Here is a 16,281-nt window from a genome sequence, read left to right as displayed (position 1 = left end):
GGTGATAACTGACAAGGTGAGTGACTTGTGTGCGTTCACGGGGCTATAGCGCAGCAGATCATTGAATGATTGTTACACGTTTCTGGTTCACTAATCAAACTTTATCGTTTGCCACTGTGACGGAGTGACTATGTCGGGTTCAGAAGAAAAATGGTGTGTGTGTGTGTGTGTGTGTGTGTGTGTGTGTCGTTTACCTCTGCAGCAACTCCGTGGACAGAGATGAAGACAGGACCTGTAAACTGTGGCAGGTCTGAAGGCAGATACTCTGATCTTCATTTAGAGCTATCCAGACAGCGAGAGAGAGGGGGGGGAAAAATCAACTAATAAATATGCGATACATCTAAAAATGACACAAACACACATCTAGAGATTGTGTTTGAGAGAGTGGATGTGGGCGCACCGTTTGACAGCAGGCCCCTGCAGAACTTGTTAAAGGAAGGCAAGGAGAAGAGAGGGCTGTAGGTGTCAGACTTCTTCATGAGCACAGAGATTTCCTGGGCCCAGGTCAGCAGGAGCTTCCTGACAAAGCAAAGTATCACAGAAATTCAATCAACATTCATTTGTGTCATTTGATTCCATCATTTTATCTTCTGACAAAAGGTTGACTCAAGCCAGAACTCCCGCACACACACACACACATTTGCAGAAATACATGAACAGCATGAAAATGTGTCAAAAAGGTATTTTTCCCTAATAACTCATATTCAGTGACCACCGGTCATAAAAACAAGAAACATTTTAGAAATCTTTCTAACACTAGTTTAAAACTACATATTTTATTGTCATTTATTTTTAAACTGAATTCACCTTTTTATAACCAGATTTGCACCAGCTCACTGGGCTTCTCTGAGAAGTCAGAAATAAATCAAGCAAAACATTCAACAACTAAAACCAGTTTTCTAGTTTCTCTGTAAAACAGTGCATTTGAAAATTGATGGATTACAATATTTACAATAATAATAATAATAATATTTTAGCATTAAAAATATTATTTCCAATGCTGTTAATTTAGGAGGTAGTCTAATACATTAGTAAAGCACTGTTTATTAAAAACCCTCACTGAATGGACGGAGAGAAAATACCTTGCTTCAGGGTAAAGCTCTTCCTTCGTCAAGAGACCTCCCAAAAGGCTCAGCAGTGTGCTGAAATGTTTCTTAGTCGCTGTGGTCACAGTGCTGATGACGGCACCATCAAACAGGGATGGAGAAGACGACGAGAGGCTGGATGAGATGAAATGATCATGTCTGGAAAAAAAAGGAGTAGGTGTTACATTTATTGAAGATTAAGCTTTGAATGTGACCAATAAAGACATTGATGGACCACACAAAAAGCTAATATTACAGCAATAATAAAATGTCTTGACTTATTGTTACCGACAGTTAAACACAGTTGCAAATACTGTGTAAATGTGAATGTTTGAGTAGCAGGAGATAACGATGTTATGTAATGTTTTACAGTACAGGTGTGTGTGTGTGTGTGTATTACCTGGTGCAATGTGAGAACAGGGTATAGAGTACAGCATACTGGACAGCAGGGAAGTAGACGGCTAACTCAGAATGAATCAGCTTCAGGTTGTGACTGAGAAGAGTGAAGACAGTGGGGGACAACGCCCACATCTAAAAAGATAAAACACAAGAACCAGTGCACAAATTAATTCCGTTGAATTGATTTTAAAAGGCATAGATTGTCTTTTCCCTGTTTTCAGGGTAGTGCCCCAATTTGATCAAATTAATACTTAAGAAAATGTTCAAAATACTAAATCAATCAATCAATATTATCGTTGTTATTGTTATGATTAATGATAATAATACATATTATTATTATTATTGTTATTATTATTATTAATAAATTCTTTTCAACAAACAAATGATTGCCATTAACAGTTGTAATATTGTATTTATGTTGCTATTTAGCGACCAACAGTACAGAGAAACGAAGTGGCTTACCCCAATAAGAGAGTTCTTGGTGTTGCCGATGGTGGTGAGGGTGCTTAGGTTAAAGATGAGGGTGTATTGGGCCTTTTCCACAGGTAAATTGAGGGAAGCAAAAGCAGGGTGCTGAATGGTGTGGCACAGGCCATCTGCTAGTGGTTCTTTCTCAGCGGGCTCCAGGTCCAACATCAGGCTGGACAGGGCACACACCATCTCACCTAAAACCATTTTATAAGCTGCCTCCAGAGTTGGAATGTTTTTCAGGCCCAACAGAGCCTGATACACACTGTGAACAGCTGTCATCACCTGTGGAGTGCAGAAACACACATGTACACATACATAGAAACTCAAAAAAATGTTCAGAAACAATCATTTAGTCAACTATTTCTCCCGTTAGATAATACCAATTGGTGTTGTACTATATATCATTGGAAAGCCTGATTAGTCGCCTTTACAGTGACGTATAACTTGTAAGGATCATGCTTTTGTGGCTAAACGTGTGGTTAACGGCCCCAAAAATGTGCCAAAATCGCCTGCAATATTAGTAATATTCATTCTTGTTTTGAGTTGCTTGGTGGATAGGATGATTGCGCTCTCCCACAGCAATAAGAAAACAAAACAACACATAAAATGATTTGCCATTTTTACACTTGGAAAGCCCATTAGCAGCCACAAAAGCTTGGCTTTTTTCCCCTCCTCCTCATGCTGGTCACTAGCCTGCTCCCATTTTGCATCCCATTCCTGAAGCAGGAGTTGTTGAAGGTCAACCAATGTGGTTGTGTTGGTCACTTGAGCACGTACAGCTTGCCCAGTCACGTACCTCTTTTTCTCGGTGGAAGCGCAGCTGCAGTAGCTTGGAGTCCGGCGCCAACAACTTCTCAACAAAGAACACAGGCAACTTTGTGTTGATTTGGTCCACAATCTGAAAACAACAGCAGAGTCTACGATGATGTTACAGTAGAGAATGCTTTACAGGTTCATTTCTGGACATCACTGGTTAGGATGGTTCTCAGACCAGACTACTCTCAAAACACATTTTTGTTCAAAACCACAGAGGGACTGTACCATGGTAAGAAGACTGAGCACTGCAAGGCTGTAGTCTGTGCCACAGGCCTGGCAGCAGTCCAGCTGGTCCAGGCCATAGGCAAGGACAGCATCCATCAGGTGCCCACAGGGTTCCACACTGGCCAGCAACACACCCACACACTCGTTCCCTGCAGTGAGAACGGCCTCAGAGAACTGGACCTGCTTCGCCATGGACACACAGACCAGAACCCGATTCAGAACCTTAAGAATACAGAACAGAGAGAGAGAAAAAAAACTTGTTAATATCACAAAAGTTCTGGTTTTAAAGTAATTAATTATAAAGATACAGTATTTTATTATGAATATAGAATTTCACATACTACCAATACATGAAGTTATAATATTTACATTCCTCTCTTTAACAGTAGCAAATATGACAAATAAGTCCAAGAAAATTGGTAAAATGTGGACATTTCACACACAGATTGGGCCAAACTCTGCTGTACATCCTGAAAAGTAAAAACAGTGCTTCAGCCTGCACGTGGCTCTTACATCAGTGACGTAGACCTCAGTTATGGGTGCACCTCTAAAGGGGCTGAATCTCTCTCCGATGCTGCGCACCACTGTGCTGAAGACCCTCAGAAGAGCAGCTAGCTTGGGCAGGGACACGGAGGGAGGGGGGATGTCTTCATCCACAACCTCGCCCGACGCGACATGACTCAGATCCTAAACAGAAAACAGTTTCTCAGTTCACTGCTAATCTGGAATCTACCCAAGTAAAATACACAAAAACAGTGAACATACAAATATAAATACAAAAGACAATACACCCAGATAATATTATTTACAACACTGTTGAAATATCTGTACAATAAAATGTATGTCTGCGTGTGTATACACATGTACCTCAACAAGGTGCAGTATATGCCGCAGGTGCAGGTGCAGTATATGCAGCAGGTGCAGTATAGGCAGCAGGCGCAGTATAGGCAGCAGGTGCAGTATATGCAGCAGGTGCAGGTGCAGTATATGCAGCAGGTGCAGTATATGCAGCCGGTGCAGTATATGCAGCCGGTGCAGTATATGCAGCCGGTGCAGTATATCTGTACAATAAAATGTATGTGTGCGTGTGTATACACATGTACCTCAACAAGGTGCAGTATATGCAGCAGGTGCAGTATATGCAGCAGGTGCAGTATATGCAGCAGGTGCAGTATATGCAGCCGGTGCAGTCTATGCAGCCGGTGCAGTATATGCAGCCGGTGCAGTATATGCAGCCGGTGCAGTATATGCAGCCGGTGCAGTATATGCATACGGATACTCTAATGATTTGCTCCCACTGAAAGGTGCAGGCTTTCATTTAAACAGCATGGGAAAGTGAGTTTTAAATGTAATTGGCTCAGTGATTTCAGTTCAGTCATGTGCTCTAAGAGTAACTTTACCTCTGCATATGCCTCCATGTCCTCCAGGAACTGTCCAAGCAGGGTGGTGGAGAAGGTCAGATCTGCGACCCAGAACTGCTCCAGACTCTGTAACCAGCCTTAACACAGAAATGAACATACTCATTAGGTGTCATTACAACTACGTCAGCGTGGTTTCAAATGTTGTACAGACAATTTCATTCACGTAAGCAAGTCGCCGTTACTGTGCGTGTGTATGCATTTTCAGCCACATCGAGTGGACCTAGACACCCATGCCAACAAGGGTACAACAAAGTTTTAGTTGACATCTGGTGTCCACACCACTCTCGAGACTACATGGCCTTAAAACAGAGACTTCTGCAAACAATCTGACAAATAATTGGCTCATTTTCACTTAATCGTTTGGTCCATAAAATCTCAGAAAACCTTAAAAAAATTGAATTGAATTGAATTGAATATACTTTATTAATCCCTTGCGGGAAATTCTTTCGTCACAGCGCTCCAGTGTACAAAGGTAACGAATGTTATAGCAGAAACGAATCTTATAGCAGCAATTTTAAAAAATTACAAAGTTAAAAACTATAAGAATAAGTAAGAATAAAACGAAGACTTGTGAAAATGTTGATCGGTGTTCTTCAAACCGGGAAATGATGATGTTCTCAAATGTCTTGTTTTGTCCACAAACCAAAATGATTCACTTTCATTGATTTATTCGTTATCAGAGCAAAGAAATTAGGAAAATACTCACATTTAAGAAGCTTAAACAATCAGAAATCTTGTTTTAATCAGGAAAAAAGCTTTGAACCGATTAATCAACTATAGAAATAGTTGTCGATTAATTAGGACTCAGGTCCTAATTGTTTCCGCTCTAGGTAGTTTAGATCATTTATTTCTGATACAGAAATAAAATGGAAACAATATGCAGACTAAATCAATTATTAATCAATAATTCCAGCCACAGGCCGAAAAGAATTATACATGACTAGATTGCACAGCAGGAAAGAAGTATGAGGATTTTATAATGTTTGTAATCCAAACACCAGACAACAATCACTGATACCAAAAAATCCAACTGACCTGAGACTTGCTGCGTGAGTGAATGCTTCTGTGTGTGGTCAATATGCCAGCCCACCAAGATGTCCACTGTGTCCTGTGAAAGTGGCAAACAAAGGACTAGGATTAGTCAGGTTCTAATCTGACCTAAACTGACCGGTCCTGTATCACTGCTGAAATACTCACCCTGAAGTTGGTACTGAAGACGTGTGGGTAGCAGCGAGCCACCTGAAGAATACACTTGACACTTTGACAAAGCAGTTCTGGTGTGTCCACATTCTCCAGGATGGACTGCAGGTTGCTCATCACCAGCTAAAAACACACAATACTCTCATTTAAATTCCATTTACTGGCCACACATAGGTATCCACTGTGGCTCACACTTCAAGCTCCTTTTCCACAAGTGCAGCACGCCATTTCCATTAGCCGTAGTACCTGCTCCCTGGCATTTTAGAATACCTGCTCTGGCGAGGTTTCAAGTGAGCCGAGCTGATACTATGCGTGACGTCGTCAGACTGCCGGCCACTGATTGGTCAGAGCGCCGTCACAGGAAGAGACACGAGCAAGACGTCCGACACAGACACAAGAACCGAAATGCCGAACTGTAGATCAGTTAAAAAGATTTAACCTAACCTTAATCTAATCCTAACAATGTGGATTAATATCCAACAATTACCAAGGAAATATCTAAAACCTCATCATTTAACAGAGGATTCTGGTGTATTTAACACAGCACTGCTGAAAGGCTGCATCACTGCGTCAGACAGAGTCAGTGCTCCGGTCATGGAGGAAGTACTCAACAAATCTCTTTAATTACTGATTCTAATGATTCAATACACTGAAAACAACTGCTTTACACGTTACTCGTCACTAGTTTGTGTGTGAAAAGACAAAGTCACTGCAGTTTCATGCAGCCGTGCTATGATGACTCCTTCCATGTTGACGAGGTACTATTTTGTAATGAAAACCAACCAAACTGTGTAGAGGCGAGCCGAGGCGAGCTGGGTTCATGTAGTGGAAACGCAGCGTAAGACCGGCAAACAAAGCCAGGTCCAGAATGGAAGACAAATCAAGCAAAAGCTGTGTGTGGTTACCTGCATGACGTGAGAGAAAGCCTTCCTCTCTCCAGCAGCCTCCAGAGCGCGCTGTGCTGCCATCAGGTACAACAGCTTCACCTCATCACGGCTACTTGAAGTGAACTTGAGAAAAAGCCACTTGAAGATGCGCTCGGCCTCGTAGCCGAGTACCGTGCAAAGGATACCGAGGCAAGCTGCTGCGTCCTGACGCAACTCCCAGAGTAGCTTACTGCTACACACGTCAAAGACAGAGAGCACAGTGGAGAGCAGGGGTTAGTCACGACCGCTGCTGCACCGTCAGCTCACAACAGAAACTTTACGTCACATGAAACCTTACAATGTATTTCAGTGATTTTTTTTTTAACATTGTGTTTATTGGATTTTGTCATATTAACATATAACATAGCAAATTAGGCATTGAACATCTTATTTTTTACCCTGGCCCCCCCTCCACCTCCCTTACTGGTACATATATTTATAAAGATATGTATAAAAACATACACACACACAAAAAATACAAATGTAAAATAATAATATGCACATACTGTATATATACATACTTAGATACTCATCAAATTAGAGCAAGAAAATAAAAATAAATAAAATACAATAAAATAAATAAACCTACATATAAATGGAAATTAGTTCAAGGTATATAAAAATCCAAAAGGTGAAGTAACGAATAAAAAGTGATAGTAATGACATTTTGTTGTCTTATTTCGGTATCACTCTTTAATTATCTATATCTGCTGTAGTGATGAGTTAATGCTCACTTCACTGAGGGACTAGCTTCAGACTTCAGGTTTTCACCCAGTGAAAGTGAGTGGTGATTATAACAGTTCAGTTTGGTTCAGTTTGGTCCAGTTCATACGTTTTTGTGTTTCCATTAGTACCAGAAAAAACTAAATAATAAAATGAGTCGGGCCATGGTATTGGAAATTTAAAATGCACATTTTCTGCTGACCACTCTCGGTTTCCCATGCCCAGTCCTGACAACAGGAGGAAACTCTGTCTTCATTGAAAAGCAATATTTTTAGATAAAAACAATCTGCGTCCATGGGAAGATTTAATCTGCGACATACAACAACAACAACAACAACAACAACAACAACAAACGTCCACCACATGACCATTCCAGCAAGTAGGACATTTAGTAAACAGGAAGTTGATCCTCTTGTTGTATTCTTACTTACAACAAGAGAAGAAAATATTACTAGCGAGAAACAAGAATGGTAAAAAGTAATAAAAAGGTATTTATTTTATTAGACCAATGACGAGGTTCAACTGAGTGTTAACAGAGCTTTGTGATCACAGCTGATAGTTGACTTGTGGTTGATTAGAATCAGGAATCTAAAATGCAGTAGGTTGTGTTTTTGTGTGTTTTTAAGGAAACTGAACATTCACTTCTTCTTACCTCTCGTTCAAAATGTCATTCAAGATGCTGAGGATGGTGTCCAGCTGTTTGACCAGGGTCTGTGGAAGATTCAGAGGGACCGTGATGAGAAATGTCTCTAAAACCACGAGGACTGCACTGAACACTGAAGGATAAGTGGGAACCACAGGGTAACTGGCCCACAACACAATCATATACAGCAAGATGGACTTGACATCATTATAATGTATTTTGGTTCATCCATCACAATCTGGTTCTTTACAAGAAACGAGTGCAGGAGGCGTGGTCTGGTAGTGAATTGCAGCTGTGGGAGGTGCTCAGTGAGACAAGACAATACTTTGCACTCAACTGTAAAGATTTGCACCTGGATGAGCAAATAACTTTACTAGATACCAGTATACACTGGTTTAGAGGTTAAGTTACACTTTAACACAAGAGAATGATGGAGCTCAGGAGTTCAAACACCATCACTGTCTCATTACTGTAATGAAGCCAACAGGAAGTGACTGACCACTTTACTCTCTCCATGGCTGATGAACTCCTTCAGCTGTTTGAGAGTGACCAGCCTTCGGTCGCGGTCGTCCTCTCTGGAGACCCGGCGCAGGAGGTTGGCCAGTCGGGACTCCTCTGAGTGAGCCCCTCTATCTGCAGCAGCAACAACAACAACAACAACAACAACATCATCATCAACAACAACAACAACCACATCAAACCAACACTCTCACACCACAGGACTGCAATTAAACAACAATCTTAATCTGTGTTTCCCAAACCTAGAAATGTTCTCAAATGTCTTTTATTTATGGTCTATTATTAACTTGTGTATATGTTGAAATGTATTTGTTAAAATGAGCAAAGAAAAGTGAAAATATTCACACTTTAAAAGCTGAAAATAAGAAAACGTGTCATAACTATTAAAAGAAGCACTCAAACCAATGAATAAACTAGTAGCTGATTAGTTTAGTAATGGATTAGTGGTTGCAGCACTATGTATAGAGGGATATTCTATTCAAATTCTCGCAGACAGACACTGACACAAACACTTAAAGGAATGATGGTGTTCATGTGTTTCTTTTATCTATCTATCCATTACATTACATTACATTACATGTCATTTAGCAGACGCTAAATGATGATTGATATCCATCAATCATCCTGCAAAACTGACAGCAACCATCGACCATACTAATCCAATCCATGACACCTCTACTATTTATATATGTGTATGTAAGTATGTTAGGGGGTGCGAGTGTGCGAGTGTGTGTGTGTGTGTGTGTGTGTGTGTGTGTGTGTGTGTGTGTGTGTGTGTGTGTGTGAGCAACAGAGCAGTAGCGGTGAGTGAAAGGTACCAGGACTCTTTTCAGTACTTGGACCCAGAGCTGGAGAACTGCTCCGGCTTCTACTTGCAGGAAAGCAAGTATCGCATCACTGCGCTGGGAAATTTCTGTCTGTGTCTTTGTCTCAACTGGTGGTTGATGCGACGCTGGCTCACCTGTGGGTGCGCGCGTGTCCGTCGTGTTAATGAAATACATGACATAAGGCCACTTAGTTTGTTTAATAATGTATCGACCTGTTCTATACCTTGGTGAAGTAACCATCTTGTGCTTTGAGTGAAAACAATGTAAGAGTGAGGTGAATATTGTCCTGTGCTGAGCGCCGACTGCTGCTGCTGCTGCTGCTGCTGCTGCTGCTGCTGCTGCTGCTGCTGCATGTTAGAGTGTTAGTGAAAGGTTGAGCGTTTACCCTGTGATTTCCTCATGTCCTTTGAAGCTAAAGCACGGTTTCCATGCTGAAATGGAGTGAAATCTGTTGTCACGTCATTGGGCCTCAACTCTTGCACCAGCGACTTCCAACCAAAAGCAGCATCACAGACACCTTGACCAGCTTCATATCCACCTGAGTGATACAGATCATACAACACATGGCACGTGAGCTCTGTGGAACATCTTTTTAAGTTTTTTGAAAATGGTGAGAAGGGGTGTGCCACAAAAGACAAACTTGGTGGAGCAGATTATCAACATAGCTTTTGAAAGCCCTGGCAGACACATGTGACGGGCTGGTCTCATCTCTGAGTCACTTTCACATACTCAATACAAATACTGTGTTGTATTATGTTGCATTAGCAGAGGCCTCACCCTCTTCCTGGTGTTGATCTGCAGCAGCGTTGGCATCACTGGCCACTGCTGGCTGTTCAGAGCAGCTGGAAGGGAACCCGTCATACAACAGTCCTGAAGCAAACGTGCTGGACTTCACTCCGTCCTGGCTGGATGACACGCTGTCAACTCTGAAAAAACACAAACACATGAAACATTTTGTTAATCTTAATGAATTGATTGTTGTGATTTTTTTTTAAACTCAGGATTTGTTCTCAATTAAAGTTAAAGCTGATGAAAGTCTTTGCTTCACCTTTACATGAACCTTCAGTAAATGCTGAAGCAGAGTGGGACTACAGCTGGCCTGGGTGCTCTCTGCATGTGCAACAGTTCTAATCACCCACTTACGCAATAGAAGAAGTCGGTGCACAAAATAGTACGACAAACGCAGGCTGACACATTTGTTAGACCGACAAGAAGATCAGCTCAAAGAATTGAATATTTTACAGTTCATGGACGCAGGAAGAGGCAGAATGACATGCTAACAACTAGCCTCCAGCAAGACTGGACAGTGCCTAATCCAAACAAGGTAAAAAGGGACATATCACCATCTACTGCAGAGGAGGCAGACGCCAGACTCAACTGTTGTGCTTGTACGGAACAGCCTGGCTTAACTTTGAGTGTTTGTGGAAAAGTAGTGATGCACTGATGTACAGCGTTTGCTCAGTGACACATTACATTTACACAGATACATTTCTCAGTCTCAGGCTCTGACAGTAAGGCTTATCATGTGTCCTGCAACTCCATCTAATCAGGAGACGGGCAGCTGATTAGCCTGATTATCAATGAAAGAATGAGTGGCAAAAAGATTTAATTACACATGACGTCACAGCTATTTTACGCTGTAGACCAGGACCAGGACTCTTTTTTAGCTGGAGTGAGACATCTCGCCTTCTACCCATCTCTGCTGGGAGTTGCACATGCAGTGAACAGTGGGAGAGAACAAGTAAACATCAGAGTGACATGACTGCTGCAGACAGAATAACCTCTCACCCGAAAATATCCAAGATATCTAAAATATCATCTCATTTGGCTCTGGACGACCCAAGGAAAAAAAATCCTGTGTAAAATGTGCAAAATGTGCAAAGCTTAGTTCACATAGAACACACTACAGCAAGAACAAAGGCCTTTCTGCACGGAGTTTGCATGTTCTCTGCATGTTTCTTTGGGTTCTCCAGTTTTCTCCCACTGTCCAAAAACATCCAGATTTGGTCATATTTGGGAAAATCACTCTAAATTGTCCTAAGATGAGAGTGGATGGTTGGTTTTCTGTCCAGGGTGTACCTCGCCTTTCACCCCATGTCAACTGGGATTGGCATAGCAGCCACACTACCCTCATGTTGAGGATAAAGCTGGAGAAGATGGATAGTTTGCACGTCGCTCTGACTCACGTCAACATGAGGTTGGAACAGTCACGGAGTACAGAAAGCTGTGCACAACATTCATGGCAAAGGCACTTTTATTTACTACTTACCACAAAGGTTTTTACTTGATAATGATTCTTTGGTTTACAGAAAATATACTTATACACAATATACACTTTTTGTTTACTCCATAATTCCATATGTTCATTGATAGTTTTGAATCCTTCAGTGAGAATCTACAATGTAAATAGTCATGAAAAGAAAGAAAAAACATTAAATGAGAAGTCCAAACTTTTGACTGGTAGTGTATGTCCACATCAAGCACAGAAATGTGAGGTGGACACTGAAGCTTTTTATATGGGATGTGAGCGAGAATATCTCAAATCAAAGTATGACTTCATTACCATCACTGAGCCCAATTGAAAGCCCACAATTACCACACAACATGAAACTAGAACATGAGCATTCCCCAGAAAATAGGGTTGGGAATGCTGAGTACTCTCACCTTGTCTGCCCATACATTTCTTCTTCTTCCAATAAATTCCGGCAGGCTGTATATTAAGAGGTGCAACGCAGATCTCCACAGCTCAAAGCTCCCAATCACATTTTAAAGTCTGTGATAACAGTTTGAAGTTATTTAACTCAGGTGGAAGTTGACCTTAATTCTCATCCTCGATCTTTAATCCTTCTGGATTTTAATCCACAGTTCCCTCTTTGTGGTTCTTCAACACAGGAGTTGAAAGCATCCCATTGCAGATCAAAGTCTTTGTTTTCTAAAAAGTTTCTAGTCGCTTCACATAATTAGACACAGACCAGTTCTTCTTCTCTAGCTAAATCTGTGTTGCCTGTTTTTCATCTGTCATTTCATTTCCTATGAGACAAAAGTACAAATGTTTTTGGTATAAAGTCTGGATGAAGTATTAAGTATAACATCTGAAAACAAATTGAATAGCAAGAACATTGAGAACAAGCTGAACCTTTAGATTCATTTGTTTTATGTCGTCTGAAAAATATGAAAAAGCTGGCGACCAAATAATGGTTCCGAGTTTCCTCAGAAAATGCACGTAGGAATCCTGAGATATCTCCCATTGTGTGCATGTGTGTACCGTTGCCTTAGATCTGCAACTAATCTACCTCGCTGCCTTTGATCTGCCCTCTCTACTCATTTCCAATGAGGGAAAGTTGCTTAAATATACTGTAGCTGAACTTCTGTGCTTAAGAATTTATTAGAAAAGAAGCAAAGAGCGGTGAGAATCAAGAACTTTGAACTGTGGAGGGCAACATTACGCATCTCAGTGTAAAGCCTGCCTGAAAACATTAGAAGAAGACTCCTAATACAGAGGTCTTTGGACTGTGTTGAAGAACATTTAAGAACTTTAAACTGCAGACAGAAACTTTCTTTCCTGCTGACGGCAGCATTGCACCCATCGGTGTACAGCCTGCTGGAAATGATAAGAATCAGAACGTGAAAGCCAGAGTATTGCAGAGAACAGCATGACCTAAACAATATCATGTAAGTAAATGAAAATACAAAACTAGAGAAAGGACTAAGAATGCTCAAACCTCAACCATGGCTGCTCAGTTTCCCAGTGTCACACTCTCTCTCTCTCTGGATCATCATCACCACTCGAGCTGCAACCTACATTTATCTTCATTATCAATTAATTGACGGTTTTCTTTTATGATTAAGGCAGGCCTGTGCAATATTCACGCTGTCTAATCAGCATGAATCAGCATCTCGATATGTCACACCTGTGAGGTGGGATGGATTATCTCACTAACACAGATTTAGAACAATATTTGAGAGAAATGGTGATTTTGTGTTTTAGATCTTTGAGTTCAGCTCATGAAAATTGGGAGCAAAAAACAAAAGCGTTGCGTTTATATCTTTGTTCAGTGTATTTGGATTCTGGAGAAGATATTATTTTGGAACTGTTGAAATAGGCAAGTACACCGGCACTGTGGAAGGCGCAGTGGTCTTGGTGAAAGGGAATAGCACTCTCTGAGTTCTTTCTCTACTCATGTTGTAATCTAAAATAGTTTGTAAATGGCTTTTCATTAGTTATTATTTTCATCATCTGCACTTTTCATTTGTGCACATTCATTTTTCAATCCAGATCTAAATCTGAACCAGCACCAAAATCTAATAGTATCTTCCAGTGGCCATAACATACTGCACATCTCCAGAGAATGTCTTTATCCTCTCATTCACAGCTTACACTGACACTGTGAATGTAAACAATCACAATAACTCTGCCATAAATGTCTTGCTTTGAAATAATCATGTAATATTGTGTTATACAGGTAGCTGCATTGTTTGGTTAAAATCCAGATCAAGACCCTGATTCATGAACATGTGCTTTGAGTGTAATGACACTGTGGGAACGTTTGAGCTCTGTGAGTGCTTTCTCTGCTTTGATATTAATTAGTATCAATTAAAGGATTCCTCAGTGGACGAGAACTTTACTGAACAGCTGAGGAACAATTCAGTATTTTTGAATGGGAGTGTTGTCGAGTTTGTGATGATGTAGTGCAGTGCAGCCCAAGAGGCCTGTGGGGGGGCAAGTGACCTGTCAGACAACACTTATCAATCTCACACAAACACACACACACTAAAGTCATCACCTGCTGCTCATATGTCATGAAACAAGCCAACACGTGACGCTAACACCGGACTGTGATGTTTCACTTTAGCACACACACACACACACGATCACGTAATCACAGACACACACGAGCACTGACACCACGCACGTGTGTGAACACTCTACAAACACTATCAACAACTTGTTTGTAAAGTTGCGTTACAAGGCAGCGTATTCCTCCAAGCTAGCTGGTGGTCGCTAGCCAGAACAGAAAGCTAGCCGACTAACCGAAAGCACATATTATTCCAGATTCACTCCAAATGTGTCTTCTATTCAAACCGATACGTTTGTTTACTAAGTGCAGTTCACACTAAGTCACTGTGCCGCTACCGCCGTGGGTTAAACGTCGTCTTGACCACTAACAACAACTAAGTTAGCAACAGGCTAACTAGCCAGCGTTCTGTCCACAGACCAAGCTAACACAAGGACTCCGCGTGGCGGGTTTCTAATGCAGCCAGTGCGTGGCTCGTTAACGTCTGCGTGGCGAGACACGCACTCGTGGCGCTATAAGGACAGTACATGTAAGCAACAGTGTGCGTTTCGTGTTCATGTACAGACACAATCGGCCACAAGTTGATGAAGCAACACGACACAGGCCCACGCAGTCACCGCGGGATTGTAGGCAGCCTCCCCCTGAGCACATCACCAACCTGGCCTCCCAGTCATTCCACTGTGGCTGCAATGTGTGGGCGCCGCTGAGCCGAGACCCCGGGGCTTCGCGGCTCATTCCCTCTCACTCTCAGAGAGCTGCATGACCCGCCGGCAGCGGTGACCGTGTCTCTCTCTGCCGAGCGACGAACACTTCGCACTTAAGTTGAGTCAAGTCCGGAGTCAAGTCTCACAGATAGGTTAGCAACTCGTCGTTATCGCTAGCCAAAGGTATTGCTCTTCTTCTTTCACACTGTACGACGGCTGACATCATCCTTGCCGTCATATTACCGCCACCTTGTGGAGGCAGTCTCGTACTACAATGGAGAAAAGCGCTCTCCGGTTAGACTGACTTCCTGTGTTACATTCTTTTCTTTTTTCGTACAGAAGTGATGAAAGAAACACTGCATTAGTCAACGAGCAGAGCAAAAACAGGAGAATTAAAACTGCGCCAGGGTAGCTGATGAGTTATTAAAAAGAGAAAGAAAGGGAGGACCAAACATTGACATTCGTCTTAATTGCCAAAGAAATATAATGCACAACTTCATGGGTAAAAGGGACAACATTAGGATTTTTTTACCACTAAATTTACATTTATGAATATGGAATTTTGCCAATAGAATCAATACATTTTTAATGAAGTACATATTCTCTCTATTTTGAGTTATATAAAAGCAAAATACCACATTCTCCCACAATAAAATAAAGTCATTATAAATATGGTCAATGATGAATCTGCTGAAGTTTTGCCAAAATGATCTGGTGGGTGATCAATACCAAAAGAGGTGTAAAACAGTTTCTGGGTGATTTTCACAAAAGGAACAGTTTGTATTTATGTCTCTTTTAAATGTTGTCATATAGTGATGAGCAGGGTAATATCGCAGTATTCCTATTCCAAATCAGATATCTGTGAGGTGAGAAATTGTGTTTATAAATGAGAGACCATGCTTAGAGGACCTGACAGTTTAACACGGAGTTTGTCCACATTGTATTTGCAGTTCAAAATAAAGCTCAGACCACCAAATATAGAGAATATAGAGAATATATAGTGGGGAATAAAGTTCCAAATTGAGACAGTTTTTAAGGAAATGCTTGGCCCAGTTTATCTTAAAAGTATTGTTTAGTGTATTAAAGTCCAAAAGGTTAAGCCCACCAGATTCATAATTATTCATAATAACACTTTTTCTGATATAATGTGTACGTTTGTTCCAGATGACGTCAAAAAGCATCCTATCAATATCTTTACAAATCTTAACATCCTGCTGAGAGAGCTGCGTATGTTCCTGTGTTACATTCAAAAGCTTCCGGGCGTCTCTAGATGACGTCATCGCGTTTTGAGGAGCATTACCCTATCCTAAGGCAGCAGCCAGGCGCGTCACATCCGCGCGCACTGTTGCTTCTCATTGGCTAACAAAGCTGTCAATCAAAATTCGAAGACGACAGCGTCCTTCTATTGGCTGTGAGGAAGCCAATGAGATGTCGTCCATTCATCGCTGAGATACAGGCCAGCAAAGAGAGACACGGCTCAATGGAGCCACCTGGTGTTTGTTTTTGGTATGGAAAACATATTCAAG

At 41.4% G+C, this 16,281-nt stretch overlaps 1 protein-coding gene across 1 annotated transcript in view; it reads right to left on the bottom strand.

The window, feature by feature from the left end:
* smg1 (SMG1 nonsense mediated mRNA decay associated PI3K related kinase) overlaps positions 1 to 14,949 on the bottom strand; it is a 51,251-nt gene extending 36,302 nt beyond the window's left edge. The window contains exons 1-17 of the mRNA XM_058652800.1: positions 14,710 to 14,949; positions 10,033 to 10,181; positions 9,641 to 9,793; positions 8,409 to 8,542; positions 7,919 to 7,977; positions 6,523 to 6,736; positions 5,615 to 5,740; positions 5,453 to 5,525; positions 4,397 to 4,494; positions 3,510 to 3,683; positions 2,997 to 3,218; positions 2,752 to 2,853; positions 1,947 to 2,237; positions 1,486 to 1,616; positions 1,083 to 1,244; positions 401 to 519; positions 195 to 282 (exon numbers count right to left, since the gene is read on the bottom strand). Coding sequence (XP_058508783.1) covers positions 195 to 282; positions 401 to 519; positions 1,083 to 1,244; positions 1,486 to 1,616; positions 1,947 to 2,237; positions 2,752 to 2,853; positions 2,997 to 3,218; positions 3,510 to 3,683; positions 4,397 to 4,494; positions 5,453 to 5,525; positions 5,615 to 5,740; positions 6,523 to 6,736; positions 7,919 to 7,977; positions 8,409 to 8,542; positions 9,641 to 9,793; positions 10,033 to 10,181; positions 14,710 to 14,786 — 2,372 coding nt within the window. The 5' untranslated portion in view covers positions 14,787 to 14,949. The remainder of the gene's footprint in view (positions 1 to 194; positions 283 to 400; positions 520 to 1,082; positions 1,245 to 1,485; positions 1,617 to 1,946; positions 2,238 to 2,751; positions 2,854 to 2,996; positions 3,219 to 3,509; positions 3,684 to 4,396; positions 4,495 to 5,452; positions 5,526 to 5,614; positions 5,741 to 6,522; positions 6,737 to 7,918; positions 7,978 to 8,408; positions 8,543 to 9,640; positions 9,794 to 10,032; positions 10,182 to 14,709) is intronic.
* Positions 14,950 to 16,281: the final 1,332 nt, after the last annotated feature.

Source organism: Solea solea, chromosome 16, assembly GCF_958295425.1.
Source record: "Solea solea chromosome 16, fSolSol10.1, whole genome shotgun sequence".
Classification (NCBI taxonomy): domain Eukaryota; kingdom Metazoa; phylum Chordata; class Actinopteri; order Pleuronectiformes; family Soleidae; genus Solea; species Solea solea.
This window is presented reverse-complemented; position numbering and strand designations above follow the sequence as displayed.